This window comes from Ranitomeya variabilis, chromosome 4 (genome assembly GCF_051348905.1).
Source record: "Ranitomeya variabilis isolate aRanVar5 chromosome 4, aRanVar5.hap1, whole genome shotgun sequence".
NCBI lineage: Eukaryota > Metazoa > Chordata > Amphibia > Anura > Dendrobatidae > Ranitomeya > Ranitomeya variabilis.
Window position 1 is genome coordinate 186,458,492 of NC_135235.1, and position 23,080 is coordinate 186,481,571.

Genomic DNA, 23,080 nt, shown 5'->3' on the forward strand with positions numbered 1-23,080 from the left:
AAAAAATGCATGAAAAAAAATAAGGAAAAAAAAAAAAAAAAATGTACAACAAATGCCCATCATTTTAAGACTTTGTAAAGAAGCAAGTAAAATGCATCATGTAAACAAAGCCGTAAACAACATGTTTACAGAGAACGTAGAGAACATTCATATCAAGCCTAAATAAAAAAAAGTGCATATTATAAAACTGATTAAAAAACACAAATATGCGGCTCAGAGGTATCGTCTGGCAAGTGTAGAGCTAAAAAGGGGAAAAACATCAATAAACAAATAAAATAAATAAATAAAGAGATTAACTAAATAAATAGTGATAACAAAGACTAAATATGTAAGATTAAGACAAAGTAGTGGGGGGTGATATAGTGTATTGGGGGGATACAATTTAGATTTAACACTTTGTTGGCTAGAAACAAAAGTATTGCCATGCTGCAGCATAAAATAAATACTTTATGGTCACTTGATCTAAAACAAACAACAACAACAAAAAAAGAAATAGGAATGAAAACAGATGCTGCCACTTAACATAAAAAAATATCTTCCTTAATCATTCACAAATGTGATTTTTTTTCCAGCACATCATTTTCTGCTCAGAATGTGTTATTTATTTATTTTTTCTTCTTCTTCTTTGCCTTTCTCATCTACTTCTGGAACAGTTTGATTTTGCAAGTTAAAAAAAAAAAAAACTGTTCCCTCCCTTCCCCCCTTTCTTTTGCAAGCTGCTTCCCTCTGCAGCACTTCAGGGGTTAACCGTGATTGAAGGCTCTTTGAAGATGGGATGAAAGGAATAGCTGCTGGAGACTCTCTGCTCTCATTGGTCCGGCTGCCTTCAAAGGCCTCTTTTTCTTAACCAGAGGGGGGAGTCTGGCTTTAAGAAAGGAATTCAGAAATCTCAGGTCCTTGCAGATACACTCTCACAGACAAGGACTAAAGATCGCCTGCAAAAATCCCCTCTGCCGAATTCCGGCCCAGAGAGGCGGCAGCTCGCCTTGGGTTCCCGGAGAAGAGCTCAGGACGAGCGGACGGATTTTTTCTCGGCTTTTTGCGGCTTTTTGCCGAGCTGCACTTTTACCGCCCTGCCAGGACGCAGCCTTCAGTGATCTCCACTGATGTTTCATTAAAGCCATAACACCCCTTTGTTCTTTGGCTTTGTCCCCAGGGGGAGTGAAAAAGGGCTTTTTGGTTTTGATTAAAAAAAAAAAAAAAAGTTCAGAGAGAAGAGAGAGAGAGAGAGGAGGGAGAGGGAAGCAATCCTCCAGTGCTCGGGGACTCCAGGAAGGTGTGAGCTCCTCTCCCCGGCCTCTTCCCTGCCCCACTAAGGATCATGCTTTCCTCCAACTTGGAGCCTCTTCTGGATTATTATTTCAGCGTTTGCGACCATGACTGAGCTTCTCTGGGCAAGTGGATTATTGTGATCTGAAGGCTGAAGGTAAAGTTCTCAGGGCTTGGAGCTGTGTGGGCAGAGGCCCTGCAGAAGTCACCCTGGGGTGCCCCCCACTGGAGGCCAGGCCTGGCGCTAGCCCCCCAGGTGCTGGCTGGGCTGCAGGGCCATGGGGTTATATTTAGCCCCTCAGTGTTGGGACCTAGGGTGGGATGTTCAGTGCTCTGCTCTTACTTCCCTGGGTTTGCTGCTCCTATGTGGTGGGCAGGATTCTGTGTCTCCCCTCTTCACAATTATTATTTCTTCTTCTTCTTTACACTATTACCTGAAAGTTTGATTGCACTTTTTTAGGAGTCCACTTTCTTCTCCATGTGGTTGGTAATGGATCCTGTGGTGCAGTAGACCCCCTCCTACCCATTTCTTGTCCTATCCTTTTAATGACCTGTTATTTGTTATTGTGTAGAACTGTACGATCTTTGCTTTTATACCGATAAATACACACACACACACACACACACACACACACACACACACACACACACACACACACACACACACACACACACACACTGCACATATATACTCGCATATATACATACACATATATATATATATATATACACTCACACACACACTGCACATATATACTCGCATATATACATACACATATATATATATATATATATATATATACACACACACACACACACACACACACACACACACACACACACACACACACACACACACACACACACACTGCACATATATACTCGCATATATACATACACATATATATATATACTCTCACACTCTCACACACTCACACACACTCTCTTATATATACATGCATACACATGTATTTATATATACACACACACTGCACATATATACATACACATATATATATACACACACACACACACACACACACACACACACACACACACACACACACACACACACACACACACACACTATATATATTGTGTGTATGCAGTAATTGTCACCCTCCCAGCCCCAAATGTAAGACACTTTGCTCTGAAACTCCTTCATCAATAGACTTTTCAGATCTCCGCCATTTAACTCTTTGTCGCAGGGCTGCTTAAAAAGTTCTCCCTGTGATCTGCATCCCAGCAGAGAAGGGGCAGCGAGGGCCTCATCTGTATAGTATTTCATGAGAATTGGTGAAATACTTCTAGCTTCCCCCTTATCCACAAATGTCTGTGAACTTGTACCTATAAAACGGTTTTAAACATCTGGATATATTGGACGCATTTTCTGGTATGCCGGGGAAGAGAGAGGGAGAGAGTCTTTGGCCCACCTGTTGTGAATAATTTCTCTTGAAGAAAAACTCTACAGGGCGACAGTGTATGGCGTAAGTCATGTTGAAAAGGAAGAAAATGGTTCCCAGATGGCCATTTACTTGTAATAGAGCCTTGCAGTTCCGGAGGAGTTATAGGCTGTAGTCATAAGTGGATTCTTCTCTTGATGCAGGCCTAATGATCCCTGATAATCTTCAGAAGGCCAAACCAAAGTTGTTTTTTAATGTCAAATGTTTACGAGTTTAATTACTTTTATCGATCTTTAGACAAAAAATAGCCATAAATGTGAGATACTTATCTGCAGACTATTGGCAAATCCAGCAGAAAATTGGTGAAATCTGCTGATGTCTGTGGTGGTCCTAATGCCACTACTATAATATCTTGTGTATGGTCAGCTCATGGACACTTAGAATAACCCTACCGGTAGTTCTTATCGACACTTGTTTTCTATCTGTACTATGCACAAACCTATTAAAAAGTTTACAAAGTTGTTGACCACTGTGGAACAATGCCCTACTAGTTAAAAGGTATAATCCAAAAGGCCACCTCTACTTTGTTTAGGCAACTTTGAAGCGTTGCGTCAAAACATTTCTGGAATCCTCCAGAGTTCATGTATAACTATCATTTCTTATTGATTTATAACAATGTATGTATCAAATATAATGATGGCAAAAAACTCCTGATAATATATCTTAATGTGGTACATCTTTTTCCCCCTTACTAGGAGCATCAATTTCAGGCAGCCATGAGTTCTGCTGGGGTGCTGACCTGTATGCCAGACTCGGGACGGATATTCAGGGAGACCTCATTGCGCCCACCAGTGCCAGGCCAGGAGACTAAAACTTACAAGGTATGGGAACACTATGGGAACAGTTATTGGTGCTCAATTTGCTTGCACAGGATATCTAAATAGACTCATATATTAACTTTTAAGAGTCAACAGTTACAATTGAGACTAAGGCAATGTTCACAAGTTCAGTATTTGGTCACTTTTTACCCCAGCCAAAACCAGGAATGGGACAATCAAAGGAGAATTATAATAGAAACGTCACCACTTCTGCATTTTTCCTGGTTTTGGCTTACAAATACTGAGGTAAAATACTGAACATGTGAACGTGGTCTTCTACATAGTTTAGGTGTAGCTAACTTAAATGTAGCCCCAGTCCTATCGTGTAGGGTTAGATTGAAGTTTGACAGTAGATGATGTATACATGGCTGACCCATTTCTTTTTTTCCCCCAAAGACTGAGAAGTTTGCAATGGACCCTCATCACTATGAACAACAAATGAAATACAAAGACGATTCACTTCGAGAAGCAGAAGGTTGTGTCGCGCAAGACACTCGTTTTTCACGATGGGGTCGGTCCTTGAATTTGCTTCTGGATGATAAGGATGGGGCAACACTTTTTCGTATGTACCTGGATCGTCGGGGGCTAGTGGATCTTCTAAGTTTCTGGTTTGCTTGTAATGGCTTTCGAGCTATGGACCCAGCAGAACCCAAAACCTCAAAGACCGCTAAAGCCATCTATCGTTATTATGTACAAAATAGCCAATCTGTTTCTGGGCGTTTAAAGCCATCCACACGGGCCCATGTTAAGGACTGCGTCAAGAACCAACAACTCAATAAAACGGTGTTTGACCAGGCGCAACAGGAGATCCAAAAGGCCATGGAGCAGGAGGCCTTTCCTTCTTTTTTGCAGTCTGATATATGCAGGGAATATGCTCACACTTTTGAAGACAGTCCCACCCCTGATAGCCCAGGGCCTGGACTTCCAACTCTGGCTGAAGAAGAGGAAGAAAATGGATTACCGCACACTTCTGTTGGGTCGGGCACCATGGGTAAACTAAACCGTGCCTTCACACGAGCACCACCAAGAAGCCAAAGGTGAGACGTGTGCTCTTGCCCTCAGTGTACTTTTCTGCTGCTCATTAAATTTCCCGGTATTGTGGTTGATAATCATTTTATCCATAGATTGATGTTTTTTTTTCCTCATTTAAGCTTATTTTGATGTTTGTTCTTTGGAACTTTTTCAGCATATTTCTTTGTTTCTGTTCCTCCCCTCCTTGTGTTAAAGGTTAACTTAGCTGTTATTCCTTTCCCTGAGCTCACATATCTTTGATGTGAACAAAATCTTTCCCTGCTCCAGAGATCAAAGAACCACATCTATAAAGCGGTCCGGGAGTTTTTTTTTTTTTTTTTAACTCTGCTCTACACTTCCCCCTCCCTCCCAAGATGCCTTGCTGTTTCAAAGCCTTCTTATCTTATAATGACTGTTTTTTATAACAGTTATTCCTTTTTATGGCTTAGGCTGGATTAGATAGTAAATCTGTTAGCAACATCAGTTTGGAAGATATGTATTTTTTATTTTAGTTGTCCAATCGTCCAAAACAAAAATGGACAACGCCAGCTTTACTGTCATTAAGTAAAATAAACTCTCAAGCTTCCATTTCCTACCATGGTCATCTATGGCTTAGTAAGGTTGCCGAGAACGACGCGTTCCGAAAGTTCTCTTTAGTCAACCAATGTTCTTGTTGAAGAATATGGCAACTGTCAACGTTATTCATACCATGAATAACTTCCTAGAATCTCATCTGATCTGTTTTTCAATTTTTTTTTCCTTAGGCCGAACATTAAAAAAACTGAGTCGACATATCAGTACTATGCTCCTGCAGCTAGCATAAATGACAGTGAGATTTCAAGCGATGCATTAACCGAAGACAGTATGTCCGTCACCGATAGTAGCGTGTAAGTATCTTCGCTGGTTTGCGTTCATCAACCTCTCTTGGTGTCATTGACCATCTAAATCAATATGATGCATGTATTAAAAAAAATGAGTGTTTATAGATAATAATCCAAGAGGAAAAGAAAAATGATACAAAAAAATTATAAATTTGCGTGCATGGACGTGTAGGCATCTTTGGCAGGTGGTCCTCCCAGCCTTGGTTCTTTCAACAAGTAGACTGCCAGAGGGTACAGGTCAAGAAACACGCGGCCTCTTGCTTTTTATCTTCCTATTGTTGGAGACAATGAATGGAATTTGCTGCTCACTTTGATGAAGTTGCCAAGTGCATGGCTCCAAATAGAAGAGATGAACTTGGATCTTTGGTGCCTCAATAGTAGAAGGAACCCATGATATTTGATTTGTCAATTCTTTAGGAATAAAAAAGGACTATATAAAAAATTGGCATGTCATAGTCTACGTTTGCTGTATGTTTGAGATGACATGGATGTGATAATGATCTATATCTTATTCTTATTGTATCCATATACCTTATATGTTCCCTTGTATTATTTATCAGAGATGGAGTCCCGCCATATCGTTTCAAGCAGAGAGAAATCCATCGAAGCGTTAGTGCCAATGGTCAAGTGCCTCTGCCATTTGTTCCTGTAAGTTTTATGAAAAGCAAAAAAAAGTTTTGTTTTATTAACTTTAGACTTTCCATTAAATCCCTCTTAAGTGCAACTTTATTGTCTAGATTAGGGGCACACAACCGTTTTTGGTTTGAGTGCCACTTTATCTGATTAAGCCAACCCCTATGGACTGTAATAAAAGATCCTTAGCGTCACAACATAATTGTCTAATAGTCTTCCCAAAACTGGAATCTTTCTCTATCGGTTCCGTTCACAATCCAGAAAGGATGAGACCATGGATTCATCTTTCTACATTGTAGGTTATGCGTGACGCGGACAGTCAAGTGTTTGTTCTCCTATAAACTACGTGATGATGGCGGCTCTCGTGCATGGCCAATTCTTTACTTTATCTACTCCTTTTCTAGATGGTGACATGGAAGATAGTGCACCATTAATAGTTGGCTATAGCTACGGTGCTACCTGACACTCATCCACTCCCTACCATAGAAAATGTGTATCAGTAGCCACCAGGCATGTCTGTGGTCAGATAGTTGAGGGCCACACAAAGGTATTTGGCCCCCATTTTGCAGGTTGTGCACCCCAGCTCTAGACCATATCCACACAGTAGAACCATATAGGTCAATAGACCGTCACATAATAATGGGAACGCAATGCTGGAGCAGCTTGTATAGTTGCCATCCTACTGTTCGGTCCATAGACCTTTATTTTGACCATTAATTGTGTCTAATGTGTACAACAAGTTGAATTGCTTTATTCATATTTAAAGAAACAAAAAGTTGTACCTGTTTCTAATACATATTCTTCATTTTTTTTTTTTTTTTTTTTTTCCCCCTTCAGAGAACAATGCGCCCACCACCTGAAATGATGCCAAGTAGCCCTGCAGAGTTTGCAGCAAAACTGACTTTAGCTTTGGAAAAGGCTAAAAGAGAAAGAGAAGCGGAAGAAAAGTTACAGGAAAAGTTACTAAGGTTAAAAGAGGTACAAAATAAAATCTTATTGAAATCGACTTTCCACATACAGAGAGTGACTTTTCTGTAATTGTGTGTGTTAGCTGCATAGCTTAAATCCAGGCGGCTGTTTGTGATCAGTTTTAGGTTGTTGGGATGCATCATAAAACTTATCCCTGTGCCCTCCCTAGGCATAAACCTTTCAGCTGCCCAAAAATGTGACTGTCATGAAGATCCTTGATCCCTGAGACAACTGTTGTTTCCTGTCTACATAGACTGGCTGTAGGTCAAATGCAGCACTATTTTGATCTCCAGCCAAACAGGAAAGGGCCCTGTACATTTTCAGGTGCCTGGAGAACTCTCTACCTTGCTCTCTTTGAAAAAAATGAAAAAAATAAATAAATAAAAAAAAAATATATATTACCAAAACGATAAAAAATTCCAGTGAAAAAAGGATCAGGTGTCCTTTTAGAACTTATCAAAGAAGTTAGCTATTTCTCTATCTGGTTTATGGCGCTCCATGATGTGTTGGTAGCGTTTATTGTTCTGCATGTCCAATATGATGTTAATGAGTTCTAAGTCTGCGATAAGTAGAAAATGTGATACATTTATGTACCTGGCAGTATGACAAGAGGACAAGCTGAGGCACGCACTGCAGAGAATGCTACTGGAATAGCTTTTGGCAAGGTTCAGCCTAAAGATTCAGGAGGAGCTTCAGTTACTTTAATAACTTTATACTTTTTTTTTTTTTTTTTTTTTCAACAGCCACTTTTGTCAATTGATATGATAAATTACAGGAGCAAAATTAATGAATGTTCTAATTGTATCTTAACAGGAAGAAGACAAACCTGAATATGACCTACCTGCATCCAGCCAGGAGGCTCTTCCAACTGCTCCTATTGAGGATGACCCTCAGTCCATTCTTGATGACCATGTTTCAAGAGTCTTGAAGACACCGGCTAATCTGTCACCTAGATCACAGTCGCCTTTCAATCAAAGAAAAGCCAAAGTTCAAGGGACATTTTGCAAAGGTCAAAGCTTAACTTCCTCCCACTTAAGACCGAAGGCTTCTCCAGGAATGGAAATGCCTGTCATACAGAATGGAGAGCAGAGGGGATCTGTTAGGTAGGTACCTGTGCTGATGGCATATATTGTGCTTTCATCTTCATGATTTAGAGGGTTTTTCAATTCTCTTCATGTATTCCCCGTGTCTCAGCTTCCTGCTTGTTGGTGGGGTGCAGTGCGCTCCGAAATATTGACAGTGCACTTTTCCACACTGCAAGCAGTGGCAGCTTTGCCTCTGCAGCAACAATATACTAAGGTTTTCTGGTTTCATCTACAAAGCAATGCTTGCTAGCTGAAAAGTAGGGCTTGTAGTAAGCCCTTTCTCCTTGCCTAGGATCTGGTACCTCTGAGAGGCTGGAGAGGTAGCCGATAACCAAGGCAGTGAGCAAGCCTTCAAAATGAGACAACATATTATTTTCTAACTTAAAAATATATTTTTCCTATCTGTCATCCCTTTTAGTTCCCAGGGAACAAGAAATTACAGAAAGGCAGAAGGATGTGTCCCACCTCATAAAATGGACGACGGAAGCTCTCCTCTTGGTCTGACGACGCCGCTTTCCCCTGAGCAAGAAGTAGAACGCAGCCAGAGTGTCTTGCAGTGGGTTCTAGACAGCGCAAAGATGATGAAAAAACATAATCGAGATACAAACACAAGGTGCGAGACGAGAGAGCCTTCTAGCTTTTGTTTTTTACTTTGTTTTTATTGCTCTTTAACGATTAGTTTGGGTTCGTTCACATGTGTTGGTGTGCTGCACATTTTTGGCAAAAATTGCCAGGTGAAAATCCGCAGCAAAAATTGTCCTGTGTCCGGATTTTAAATTCTTAGCATTTCAATTTATGCTGCAGATTTTCACTGGAAATCTGGCAGATCGGCATTAAAACCCGTAACAAACCCACATCTACCACTCAGATTTTGTGGATCATTGTGACACAGATTTGCTGAGGATCTGCTTCAAAATTTGATTGTATGAACGTACTTGTTAGCGTTCACTGTAATATGGACGGTTTATTTGCTGGTGCCCACTTCTTCTTAATATCTCCTATCTTCATTATAGTATAAGCCACTGCCCGGAAGTGAAGAAAACGAGCCATCGCACCGCATCCCAGCCTGCGCACCTATTCCTGCAGGATACTTCTATGCCTCCACTTACTGCACCAAACACCTTGGATCAGCTGGAAGAAGCTCGTCGGCGACTTGTTGAAGACAAAAGAGTTCCCAAACTTCATAAGAACAGGTACTTTTATAACACAATTTCGTAAAGAAGTTGTCCGGAACTTTATATTTTTAGGATAGATCATCAATATCTGATGCAATACCCGGCACTTTCACCTGTCAACTGTTCTCGATGCCGGATGTGTTCAGTAGAGGAGCTGTGGTGCATGGCTCCCTCAACTGTATAGTGACGGGTACTAAATATTCGTCCCCTTTCTTAAGTTAATAGGCGTGAATGTCAATATCTAATCAGGTGATGGAGCTGTGTAGTTCCACATTGCAACTGGTAACATCCAGCCAAATCAAGGGACAGCTGATCGGCAGGGGTGCAGAGTGTCACACCCCACCAATTTAGATATTGATGACCCATCCTAAGTGTAGGCCATCAATATAAAAATCAATATTTGCAACTAGTAGGTTAATATATACCATTGAAATTGTTGCCAATTTATATGGTTTTATGTCTTTTTGGGGGCTTTTGGATGTTTTATTTTCCCTTATGATAAATTCTAAAAACTTTTATTTTAAAAAGTTGAAAGGTTGTCTCCTGAAAGTGACCCGTGCCCATACCTTGTATTAGGGAATGTGGGCAGTAGAGGGTGTTACCGCGTATTGTCAGTGATCCTTATCGTTGCTGCTTTATTTTAGCTGGTGACTGAGCGTTGGGCATTTTTACTCTTTGTAAAGCTGTAAAGAATTGACACTTCCTATTTCATAAAGCTAATCTTAAATGCAATCAAGCACTTGGGCAAACATGGAAATCAAATAATGCCTAAAAATCTCACGCAGCTGTCCGGGTTCACATGCTCAAAAACGTGTTTGTGTTTTAGGTGTGTGCAGTCGGCAACTCTGAAAGAAAAAGGCAAAGCTGTGGAGAACGTTTCATCTTCTGGCTTCTCCACCATGAAGTTGTCTGAAGAGTAAGTATCCTAATGCAGAATGGTAACCGAATCGGTGCCCCAACAAGTGGCACGGGAAAAACATACGCGTCTCTGCGGCTCCTCCGAGGCAATGACATCACTTTGTGATACTTTTAATAGTTTTGAAATCATTGCCCCCTCTCCCCCCCCCCCCCCCCAAAAAAAAAAAAAAAAAACACGTTGATGTAGCTACACTTAAAGAAAACACTGAGATCGTGCCATCCTCATTTTTTGGGAAACAGCGCAGCGGGCAGCCAACGCATAGAGCTCCTGTCAACTCCCACGGATATTTTGGCCCAACCAGTAGCACAAGAACCACATATAGGTGTCTGCGGCTCTTAAGAAGTTGTCAAGTTCAGATATAGCTGTGCACTAGTGACTTGTTATGCCACAAATCTCACTTCAGCCTCCACTGGGGTAAGAGTTGTGACGAGGTGCAAGCTACTCTTTACACTCCTGATTCATTAAGAGGAGTCTGACTGACGCCTCCCTCGTCAAGATCAATGTAAACAACGCAAGTCTTGAGGAATTAGGCCATTTACACTACTAGATCATTGTGGTTAAAAACTCTAATTTCAGGATTTTGCTGGCGCATAAGCAAGCTCCCAATCACCTCATTGGGGAAAATAATCTTTTATTAGGCATAAAAACATCGTTCCCAGTGGTACATCGTCCTGTGTAAACAGGACTTCACTGCCAAGAACCATGGCAGCCTCTGTGCATTGCTAGTTGGCCCTTCAGGTTCAAACTCATGTGTTGAAAGTGGTTTACAACCCACAATAAGCTGGAGAACTCCACTCCTAATGGGCAGTGACTATTATTGACCATCGGAACTAAATGACTGCCGAGCCTCAAAAGGATCCCAACATAAGAATAGGTTTAGAAAATGATGCGCTTCATTACCAATGTAGCAAAGCCTTCTGAGCTGAAGTCTGGCTTATGGCGTTAGATTAAGAACCTTAATACATCCACTTTAATGTATTTTTCTTTTTTTAATTTCTTATAGGCTTAAGTCTGCAAAAAAGATGAATAGTGATCAAGGGCAAGGAGGTTTAGCAATTGTCTACTACTTCTGTGGAGAAAGGATTCCTTACATGATTCGAACAAAGGAACCTAGCTTGACTTTGCAAGAATTTAAAGAGCTTCTCAGTAAGAAAGGAAGTTACAAGTAAGTATCATGTCTGGGGTCTCATCTGATATTGTAAAAGAAGTGTCAGGCTCTCCTCGTCGGCAACTAAATATCGTTGCTTGTCTTTTGTAGATATTACTTCAAAAAGGAGAGTCAAGAGTTTGAATGCAATGTTGTGTTTCAAGAGATATCTGAGGAGGATGCAGTCCTGCCGTTGTATGAAGAGAAGATCATCTGCAAGGTGGAAAGGGCATGCTAAGCATACAGTGAATGCAAGAGAGAAGGTCATGTTTCACTGTGGATGTTCTGACGTGAAGGTTTATAGGCAATGCGGCAAATGGGACCTCTTGATTTGAGAAGTTCTTGGGACTAGGTAAAGAAGATTCACAATGAATCTTGGAATGAGATGGTGGAAACTACATGAAGATTGGTGGTCTTTTCATGACACGCACATGTAAAGAAATGGAGATAAGCCTAGAAATGCTTAAAATGAGAAGGTAGAGAGTTAGTACTTCACGTTTCTGCGCATTTAAGATCTATGGTTCCTAGGAGGCAAGTGACGACCCTGATTCTGTTTAGGGTTGTGAAGGGGAAACCCGTCCTCTGCAAAAAGTGGAAATGCATTTCCTGGATGTTTCTGACCACTATGTGTATTCAGGTACATTGTATCTACATAATAATGTGTATTTATGTAGCAAGTAGCTTGATTTTGATGGACAACTACCGGCTTGCTACAGAATCTAGAACGTTTACATGTAATACCACTATGTAATCTTTGGATACCCATTCTTGTGGATCAAAGTATAAATGTTCACCCATTTATCAAAGAATTCATGGACTCAAAATGGAAAATTGGAGAAGATGATGTCGGAGAAGCAAAATGGTGCTTGTTGAGTTGGAGAACAGGGACTTGTCCAAGTCTTCTGAGCCCACATTTTGGTTATGAAGCTATGCAAAAGAGATGATCAAACTGCTGCTATTCGGACTGCTGGTGGCTTTCTTGCTTGGATTGTACTGCAAGGATTTTACGCCATACCAATCAGAGGGATATCGCCATCTGAACTTTTTGTTACATGAATTTTTCACAAAATATGTAATATTACTTTTATATCTGGTACTAGTTTATATGGGTTATATTGTTCTCAATCAACATACCCTTATCCAAGTTCTGTTTTAAGAACAATGTATACTGATCTGGTGAAATTTCAAAAGAGAAAAAACAGTTTGAAGGTGCAGTAGAACGCATGCTCACGCGACTATTTGCATTTTTTTTTTCTTCTATTGATACTGTTTGAAATAAATGATCAAACTTTTTTGGACATAGATAATCAAAGCCATAGAAACCATTTTAAACTCTGTTTTAAGGGTTTCCATTATCCCTTGATTATATTAAAGGGTTTTCCTGCCTTTTTTTTTTTTGTACATAAAGTAGAAAAATTTGGAACCACAACAAAAGAAACGCCTTTTATTTAAGCAATAAAGGTCTGGGTATTTTCTAAGTGAGGATCTTCATACCCAAATCTATATACAACCCATATATTGACCTATGCCAGGGTACAGTACGTACAACTTTTTGTGAATTATTTTATTTTTTTAGTTTATCCAAAAAAATGGGGAACATTGGACAGAAAGTCTCACTGTAGGCTGCTGTAATGTCAGTATTTTATGGTTCTAGTGTACAGCAGAATGACTTAGATTGGAAGGCCTGCTGTTTGGGGCACAATAAGAATGCCATTTATTCATTTAATAGTATTTTTCTCAATCCTACACTTGTTCGCTACCAAGATTCGGTGGTTTATAAATTTAAACCAGGGTGGCTGAAAAGATGGGGCAGAACTTGGGTTTCTTTACTTGTGTGTTCAGGATTGTAGCGTTGGCTTGTCTTAGTGTGTGGTACAGGTGAAGATGATAGTGGTGCAAACTAGAAAAAAAATTGCCTTTTGTACTGTATGCTGGATCATCCCCGAAAGTGGACCACTTAAAAAAAACAGGATAGACTGTAGGAAGTGAAATGTTCAAACCTTGGAATCAAGATCTTCTTCTGGAAACGTGTATTGTACTTTTAGGCGTAGGTCTTGCTACGTTCCTGGTGTCTTGTGATAGAAATCAACAGTGGTAGGATTCTCGGTACAACAGAGTGTGGTTCAGCATTGTAGGGGTAGTCTCGTATTTTCCCTTGAGAGCACCACTCCCCAGCCTCCCTGCTTCCTGTTTTGCCAGGGAACGGAGCACTCCTAATTTTTCAGCTCGGACTTGGAACATTGTTGATCCGGTAACACGAACTATGTGTTCTCCATTCTCCATTGCTCCAAAGATGTAATTGCCTCTGGGGCACCGAAGATGGCCATATGAAGTGATCTTTCAAGGATTGCTCTCCGTACCTGGGAGACCGGCCACCGGTGATGGGTTGCAGTCAACTACAGAATTAAAAATCCTTCTGTTCTTGATGATTTTTAATGAGATTTCTTATTTTTACAAGACCATTTTATGATGACGAGAAGACCCCTTGAGTTTCCCAAGCTCATTAGAAGGCCACGTTCATACGTTCTGTATTTGGTCAGTATTTTACATCAGTGTTTGTAAGCTACAACTACAACCAGGAGTGGAACAATCAGAGGAAAAGTGTAATAGAAACACGTCACCACTTCTGTACTTTTCATCCGCTCCTGGTTTTGGCTTACGAATACCAATGTAAAATAATAAACATGTGAACATGGCCCAAGAATCTTGTGATACTGGTAGATTTAAATTTTTTTTTTCTCCTTTTCCACGGGTGGCTGGGTAGCCTGAATTACATGGGTGTACAACATTCTGCACTTTATTTGTTGACAAACTAGAAGTTCTATTCTTTTTGGTCAGCGAGGCCCATCTGTAGCAAGTTTTATTTCTTGGTTGAGAAACCAACGTGGTGCAGATATTTTCCCAAACTCCTACATTTAACAAGTACCAGCATTACTTGTAGAAATAACTTATTTTCTAGAATACAATTTGTAAATGTTTTTATAAATATAAAGATTACTATTTAATAATTCATATTAATAAAGTATTGCTATTGTCTCAGTGACGTGGTGAACTGGGACATTCATTCATTTTAACACCTGTTTTAAAGGTGTTTTAATAAAGATGGTGTTAATTGTTACAGGGAAAGAAACTTTTGCATTTTTTTTATTCTTGTAGCAATGAACTACATTGTGGTAGCCGAATATTCATTGTCAGTTTTATACAGTAATTCATATTTTTATATCGAATTATATTCACATGTATAAATATAAATACATCTTTTTTATATATATTTCAGAGTTATTAAGGTGTATAAATTTAAAACTTTTGTTATTCTACAAAATGTAAAATAAGCTGGAATAAAAAAAATTATATTTTTTTGGAAACTTTCTTTTGCTTGACATTTTTATATTTTTTTTTCTCATAATCTGTGCAAAATAAAGGAGGAAAAAAAAAAGTTGACAAATTCACAAGACAATGAAAGGCTTGGCTTAATGGCGATAAATGGAGCCTATAATACATTTGTTTTACTCCGGCACACAGGGACACAAAGTCTCATTGTTAGAAAATGATGCCACTCCTTTGCATACTAAAGTTTAGACGTTATTATGCTAAGTTTCAAAATGTAGCTTTCTCTTAGTACTTTAATATCAGTGCTCCCATTTCCTGACAGGTAGTGTGTACTAAGCATTTAAACACTTGGCTGAGTGGCAGGATGTACCTCGGAGGAATACAGGTAATTGTGCCTGTCATTGTTCAGATTTGCCATGTAAGCCGCTTATGCCTTTAATGACAAAAAACCTCCTCATCGACAGAGTGTTAAAACTTAATTAAAATTGCCTAAAAACAATCGTTGCTATTATACTTGCCGGTATTTGTCTTGCTTTTAGCCATTGGCGTGAATCTTTATGAGTTAATCAACATTTTGTCTTTTTTGCAGCCAACACCTTCCATCACTAGAAATACCAGAATAAAGACCGTACTGTTTAGCATTTATTGTTTTATAGGGAAGGTGACAGCTGATACATGCTGCCTGTGGATCTGGCAGCATGTATCAGACACGGGCTTCAATATTCCCACCAGGTATAACACTACAGCGTTTCAGAGACAACCATATTTTTAACAGCCACCAGGTACCAAGCAGTGCTGTAGACTTGTCGGAGAGGGGGGTCCCTAGCAGCTTGTACTGCCCGCTGTCCATAGGTCTCTGCCTATGTGTGCATATAGGCAGAGGCCAGAGTGGTCCTTCGCAAAGTTGCGAACATGTCCACTTTTGATCCAAGTGCCTGATCAGAATCTGCAATGCAAGTCTATGAGTCAGTGAAAAATCGGCATCGGAAAACTGCCTGCTTTTCATGGACTGTTCGATTAAGAGAAGATGGAAAAACTTTTTTTTGTACAAAACACTGATGAAACTTGGACCAAAATCACTGTTAAAACTCGGTCATTTTTTTCCTCTTACGTGAAAGAAAGGCTAAGTTCCCACGATGAGCTTTTGTTAGATTTTTTTTTTACTCTGCGTTTATTTTTTTTTTAAGTGTAAAGTAACCTATTTTAATTCATGGATGCAGACATGGAGAAAAAAAATCTGAAACATCAAAAGCTCATCGTGGGAGCACAGCCTTAAAGCGTATTTCTCCTTCCCCCCACGATGGCACCATGGAGAGAGGGGATCCGTCCTTCAAGGACAGGAAATGTACAGATAAAAAGGGTGGTACCTCTCTCCCGCATTAGTTGGTTTCCTGTCGTTGATGGGGAACCTACAGGCGAGGAACATACCTGAGGATTGTCATGGGATGCAAGGTCTGACCAGACCGTTCCAGGCAGCAGGGTTCCCTGCCTCGGCTGGCGCGGTATCCTGAGGTGCCACCGCTGGGGTCAGTTGGCCTTTAGGGTGTGTGGGGAGAGGTGGCAGAGAAGAGGATCTCCCGGAATTTCCCCAGAAGCAGCACCGACACTGGGGCTCCGGCACTGCCAGTCTGGTGCACACGCGCTATGTGGGCGTGCCCCTATGACGTGGAGGCACTGCAATGCATGACTGGGTAATCCAGTCGAGGCAGGCTCACATCGCATCACCGAGCTTCCCCTCCTCGAAGAGGCTACAAAGCCATGATTACAGTAATGGGTGGTAGGTGGCCAGGGTGGTACCAGGACCATATTTATACACAGGAAGCACTAAGGGCAGTATTCTAGTTGAGCTCTGGCAGTTTTCCTCCTAGCTATGAGCAATCAGGAGCATCTGGAGAGGCTGGCTCTGCAGGTCCGGTCACAACAGCGGCAGCAGCAAAAGGAAAAAATGAACAGAATGGGACCCTTCCCATCGCCAGAAGCATAATAACAGTGGAAGTGGGCACTCGGGCAGATCATCCCAGCACGGCAAGGACTCCAGTCTAGCGTCGAAAGCAAGAGAGAATCCATCTGCAAGAATGGTTCCTCCCAACCTGGTACCCCCTCTTCTGTCAGAATGGTGAAGAAAGGGACTCGGATACATCCAGTTCATCATCATCCTCGTCGTCTTCCAGGTAGGAGTGGTCGCAGCTGTTTTCCCTTGGAGGAAACAGATAGCCTTGTCAAGGTGGTCAGGGCCACCATGGGACTGGTAGACCATCGCCCAAAAAAATGGGTATGGGCATTGCAAGAACCAATTAGGGAAAGACATGAGTTCCTTGACCAACTTAGGCTGGCTTTTGAATCTAGGGAAATCCAAAATTGTACCAAGCCAGGCACAGGAATACCTGGGTATCATACTAAATTTAAACAAGCAGGAATGTTGCCTCCCGATGGAGAAGGTTCAGAAAATCGTAGGCCAGATGTCTTGAATAAGGGACCTCTCCTCTACAACTTTGCGGAAAGTTATGTCCCTCCCAGGGTCCATGACATCCTGTATTCTGGCTGATCAATGGGCTCAGGTACACACCAGAGAGTTTAAAAAAAAACACAAAAATTGATCTTAACTTGAGTTGGTACACATGCAGAGGTTAAACATTGGCCACAAAACATTAAACCTACAAGAGAAAAAAAGTAAGCAAAAAACCCTGATATAACTAAGTAAAAAAGCAAAAGTGCATTTAACCCCTTCACCCCCAAGGGTGGTTTGCACGTTATGGACCGGGCCAATTTTTACAATTCTGACCACTGTCCCTTTATGAGGTTATAACTCTGGAACGCTTCAACGGATCCTGGTTATTCTGACATTGTTTTCTCGTGACATATTGTACTTCATGATAGTGGTAAAAATTCTGTGATAGTACCTGCGTTTATTTGTGAAAAAAACGGAAATTTGGTGAAAATTTTGAAAATTTCGCAATTTTCCAACTTTGAATTTTTATGCAATTAAATCACAGACATATGTCACACAAAATACTTAATAAGTAACATTTCCCACATGTCTACTTTACATCAGCACAATTTTGGAACCAAAATTTTTTTTTGTTAGGGAGTTATAAGGGTTAAAAGTTGACCAGCAATTTCTCATTTTTACAACACCATTTTTTTTTAGGGACCACATCTCATTTGAAGTCATTTTGAGGGGTCTATATGATAGAAAATACCCAAGTGTGACACCATTCTAAAAACTGCACCCATCAAGGTGCTCAAAACCATATTCAAGAAGTTTATTAACCTTCTGGTGCTTCACAGGAATTTTTGGAATGTTTAAATAAAAATGAACATTTAACTTTTTTCACAAAAAATTTACTTCAGCTCCAATTTGTTTTATTTTACCAAGGGTAACAGGAGAAAATGGACCCCAAAAGTTGTTGTACAATTTGTCCTGAGTACGACGATACCCCATATGTGGGGTAAACCACTGTTTGGGCGCATGACAGAGCTCGGAAGAGAAGGAGCGCCATTTGACTTTTCAATGCAAAATTGACTGGAATTGAGATGGGACGCCATGTTGCGTTTGGGGAGCCCCTGATGTGCCTAAACATTGAAACCCCCCACAAGTGACACCATTTTGGAAAGTAGACCCCCTAAGGAACTTATCTAGAGGTGTGGTGAGCACTTTGACCCACCAAGTGCTTCACAGAAGTTTATAATGCAGAACCGTAAAAATAAAAAATCATATTTTTTCACAAAAATTATCTTTTCACCCCCAATTTTTTATTTTCCCAAGGGTAAGAGAAGAAATTGGACCCTAAAAGTTGTACAATTTGTCCTGAGTACGCTGATACCCCATATGTGGGGGTAAACCACTGTTTGGGCGCATGGGAGACCTCGGAAGGGAAGGAGCGCCGTTTGACTTTTCAATGCAAAATTGACAGGAATTGAGATGGGACGCCATGTTGCGTTTGGAGAGCCACTGATGTGCCTAAACATTGAAACCCCCCACAAGTGACACCATTTTGGAAAGTAGACCCCCTAAGGAACTTATCTATATGTGTTTTGAGCGCTTTGACCCACCAAGGGCTTCACAGAAGTTTATAATGCAGAGCCATAAAAATAAAACAAATTTTTTCCCACAAAAATTATTTTTTTAGCCCCCAGTTTTGTATTTTCCCGAGGGTAGCAGGAGAAATTGGACCCCAAAATTTGTTGTCCAAGTTGTCCTGAGTGCGATGATACACCATATGTGGGGAGAACCACTGTTTGGGCGCATGGGAGGGCTCAGAAAGGAAGGAGCGTCATTTAGAATGCAGACTTAGATGGAATGGTCTGCAGGTGTCACATTGCGTTTGCAGAGCCCCTAATGTACCTAAACAGTAGAAACCCCCCACAAGTGACACCATTTTGGAAAGTAGACCCCCTAAGGAACTTATCTAGATGTGTGGTGAGCGCTTTGACCCACCAAGGGCTTCACAGAAGTTTATAATGCAGAGCCGTAAAAATAAAACAAACATTTTTTCCCACAAAAATTATTTTTTAGCCCCCAGTTTTGTATTTTCCCGAGGGTAACAGGAGAAATTGGACCCCAAAAGTTGTTGTCCAATTTGTCCTGAGTGCGCTGATACCCCATATGTGGGGGGCAACCACCGTTTGGACGCATGGAAGGGCTCGGAAGGGAAGGAGCGCCATTTGGAATGCAGACTTAGATGGAATGGTCTGCAGGCGTCACATTGCGTTTGCAGAGCCCCTAATGTACCTAAACAGTAGAAGCCCCGCACAAGTGACCCCATTTTGGAAACTCGACCCCCCAAGGAACTTATCTAGATGTGTTGTAAGAACTTTGAACCCTCAAGTGTTTCACTACAGTTTATAACGCAGAGCCGTGAAAATAAAAAATCTTTTTTTTTTCCCCCACAAAAATTATTTTTTAGCCCCGTTTTGTATTTTCCCAGGGGTAACAGGAGAAATTGGACCCCAAAGGTTGTTGTCCTATTTGTCCTGAGTACGCTGATACCCCATATGTTGGGGTAAACCCCTGTTTGGGCACACGGGAAAGCTCGGAAGGGAAGGAGCACTGTTTTACTTTTTCAACGCAGAATTGGCTGGAATTGAGATCGGACGCCATGTCGCGTTTGGAGAGTCCCTGATGTGCCGAAACAGTGGAAAACCCCCAATTATAACTGAAACCCTAATCCAAACACACCCCTAACCCTATTCCCAACAGTAACCCTAACCACACCTCTAACCTTGACACACCCCTAACCCTAATCCCAACCCTATTCCCAACCGTAAATGTAATCTAAACCCTAACCGTAACTTTAGCCCCAACCCTAACCCTAACTTTAGCCCCAACCCTAACTGTAGCCTTAACCCTAGCCCCAACCCTTGCCCTAACCCTAGCCCTAATGGGAAAATGGAAATAAATACATTTTTTTTATTTTTCCCTAACTAAGGGGGTGATGAAGGGGGGTTTGATTTACTTTGATAGCGAGTTTTTTAGCGGATTTTTATGATTGGCAGCCGTCACACACTGAAAGACGCTTTTTATTGCAAAAAATATTTTTTGCGTTACCACATTTTGAGAGCTATAAATTTTCCATATTTTGGTCCACAGAGTCATGTGAGGTCTTGTTTTTTGCGGGACGAGTTGACGTTTTTATTGGTAACATTTTTGGGCACGTCACATTTTTTGATCGCTTTTTATTCCGATTTTTGTGACGCAGAATGACCAAAAACCAGCTATTCATGAATTTCTTTTGGGGGAGGCGTTTATACCGTTCCGCGTTTGGTAAAATTGATAAAGCAGTTTTATTCTTCGGGTCAGTACGATTACAGCGATACCTCATTTATATTATTTTTTTATGTTTTGGCGCTTTTATACGATAAAAACTATTTTATGTAAAAAATAATTATTTTTGCATCGCTTTATTCTCAGGACTATAACTTTTTTATTTTTTTGCTGATCATGCTGTATGGTGGCTTGTTATTTGCGGGACGAGATGACGCTTTCAGCGGTTCCATGGTTATTTATATCTGTCTTTTTGATCGCGTGTTATTCCACTTTTTGTTCGGCGGTATGATAATAAAGCGTTGTTTTTTGCCTCGTTTTTTTTTTTTTTTCCTTACGGTGTTTACTGAAGGGGTTAACTAGTGGGCCAGTTTTATAGGTCGGGTCGTTACGGACGCGGCGATACTAAATATGTGTACTTTTATTGTTTTTTTTTTATTATTTAGATAAAGAAATGTATTTATGGGAATAATATATATATTTTTTTTCATTATTTTGGAATATTTTTTTTAATTTTTTTTTACACATTTGGAAAAATTTTTTTAAACTTTTTTACTTGGCCCCAGGGGGGGACAATACAGATCGGTGATTTGCCAGTTTGCATAGCACTCTGACAGATCACCGATCTGAGAGAAGTGCAGGCTGCTTCACAGTGCCTGCTCTGAGCAGGCTTCTGTGAAGCCAACTCCCTCCCTGCAGGACCCGGATCCGCGGCCATCTTGGATCCGGGTCTGGAGCAGGCAGGGAGGGAGGTAAGACCCTCGCAGCAATGCGATCACATCGCGTTGCTGCGGGGGGCTCAGGGAAGCCCGCAGGGAGCCCCCTCCCTGCGCGATGCTTCCCTGCACCGCCGGTACATCGCGATCATGTTTGATCGCAGTGTGCCGGGGGTTAATGTGCCGGGAGCGGTCCGTGACCGCTCCTGGCACATAGTGCCGGATGTCAGCTGCGATAGTCAGCTGACACCCGGCCGCGATCGGCCGCGATCGGCCGCGCTCCCCCCGTGAGCGCGGCCGATCGTGCTGGACGTAATATTCCGTCCTTGGGAAGTAGGGCCCACCCCACATGGACGGAATAGTACGTCTAATGACAGAAAGGGGTTAAATAACACAGAGTTTTTAGTAATACTGTTTTTTGATCAAAAAATAGCACAAAACCCATCCCACCTCGTCAAGGTAACTCTGATCGGGACAGTCCCACACTGTCTAATATTAAAACCTTACCATGTGTCAATGTTGACCTCAGTGTGAATAAGGGCAGACAAAAGGACTGGGCCCAACCAGTGAAACACCAGACTGTGGAAGCCTTATATATAATCTCTAGCTCAGAAACAGGGAGGCAACACCAGAGAGTTGCAGTGAGAAATTTTGTCATCAAAGACCTCTCTAACAGGGAATGTAGAAGGGCAGTTAAAGAAGTTGTCCACTACAATACATTTATTTTTTTCATAAATCTTGCTATTATGTGCCACTGAAAATATCCACTGTGTTTTATTTTAGCAATATTACCTTTTATCATGCTGTAGCAGCACATCTTCAGTGCTGGATCCAGCTCTCATGGGGTTAATCAACAACTTTCTTTCTCCTGACTTATTGTGCTCTAAAACTACAAGTTCCATGATGCATTGCACTGGCTTCTAAGCCCAAAGCACTAAAAACTGCATCAAAACTGCACCAAAAACTGCATCAAAACTGCATGAAAACTGCACTAAAAACTGCATCACAACTGCACCAAAAACCCATCAAAACTGCATCAAAAACACATCAAAACTGCACCAAAAACTGCATCAGAACCGCAGCAAAAACTGCATAAAAAACGCATGAAAACCGCACCAAAAACTGCATCAAAACCGCACCAAGAACTGCATTAAAAACTGCATCAAAACGCTCCAAAAACTGCATCAAAACCGCACCAAAAACTGCATCAAAACCGCACCAAATACTGCATCATAACCGCACCAAAAACGCAACAAAACTTCCAAAAACTGCATCAAAAGGTCACCAAAAACTGCATAAAAAAGCATCAAAAACCTGAATCAAAGTCACGCAAAAAACCGCACCAAATACTGCAGCAAATGCTGAATCAAAACCGCGCAAAAAACGCACCAAAAACCCCACCAAGAACTGCATCAAAACTGCACAAAAAATCCGCATCAAAACCGCTCAAAAACCGTGAAAAAAACGTAAAAAAATGCATAAAAAACGCAGCTGCGTTTTCTGCAAGGAGATGTAGATTTTGTGCAGAAAATTCTGCACCCAAATCTGCAACGTGTGCACACAGCATAAAACTGACCTACCATTATGATTCTCCAGGTGATTACGAGTTCATAGACACCAAACACGTCTGAGTTATTTTTTATCTAAGTGGTGAAAAAAAATTCCAAACTTTGCTAAAAAGAAATAAAATAATTGCGCCATTTTCCGATACCCGCAGCGTCTGTATTTTCTGAGACACAGAGACACACCAATGACCCCACCGCACAGCCCCACAGACCCCCCGCCCGCACACTCCAACACCTTCAGCAGATTCACCGCGCAAACCCCCACCCCCCGCCGCCGCCACCGCATCGGCCGCCCCTGCCACCGCACCGACCGCCGCCGCCTCATCGGCCGCCGC

General features: G+C 41.2%; 1 protein-coding gene across 1 annotated transcript; it reads left to right on the forward strand.

The window, feature by feature from the left end:
* Window positions 1–847: 847 nt before the first annotated feature.
* LOC143770147 (axin-related protein-like) lies at window positions 848–14,739 on the forward strand. Its single transcript, XM_077259477.1, has 12 exons — window positions 848–1,426; window positions 3,428–3,553; window positions 3,947–4,587; window positions 5,326–5,448; window positions 6,003–6,090; window positions 6,913–7,053; window positions 7,858–8,147; window positions 8,548–8,742; window positions 9,143–9,322; window positions 10,131–10,220; window positions 11,227–11,388; window positions 11,482–14,739. Exons 2-12 carry the CDS (start codon window positions 3,449–3,451, stop codon window positions 11,606–11,608), a joined length of 2,142 nt encoding a protein of 713 aa, XP_077115592.1. The 5' UTR covers window positions 848–1,426; window positions 3,428–3,448; the 3' UTR covers window positions 11,609–14,739.
* The last annotated feature ends 8,341 nt before the right edge of the window (window positions 14,740–23,080 follow it).

Coding starts and splice junctions, on each gene's coding strand:
- LOC143770147 (XM_077259477.1), top strand. CDS start 3,449: ATGAGTTCTGCTGGGGTGCTGACCTGTATGCCAGACTCGGGACGGATA. Junction 4,588..5,325: donor GCACCACCAAGAAGCCAAAG/GTGAGACGTGTG, acceptor TTTTTTCCTTAG/GCCGAACATTAAAAAAACTG. Junction 5,449..6,002: donor TCCGTCACCGATAGTAGCGT/GTAAGTATCTTC, acceptor ATTATTTATCAG/AGATGGAGTCCCGCCATATC.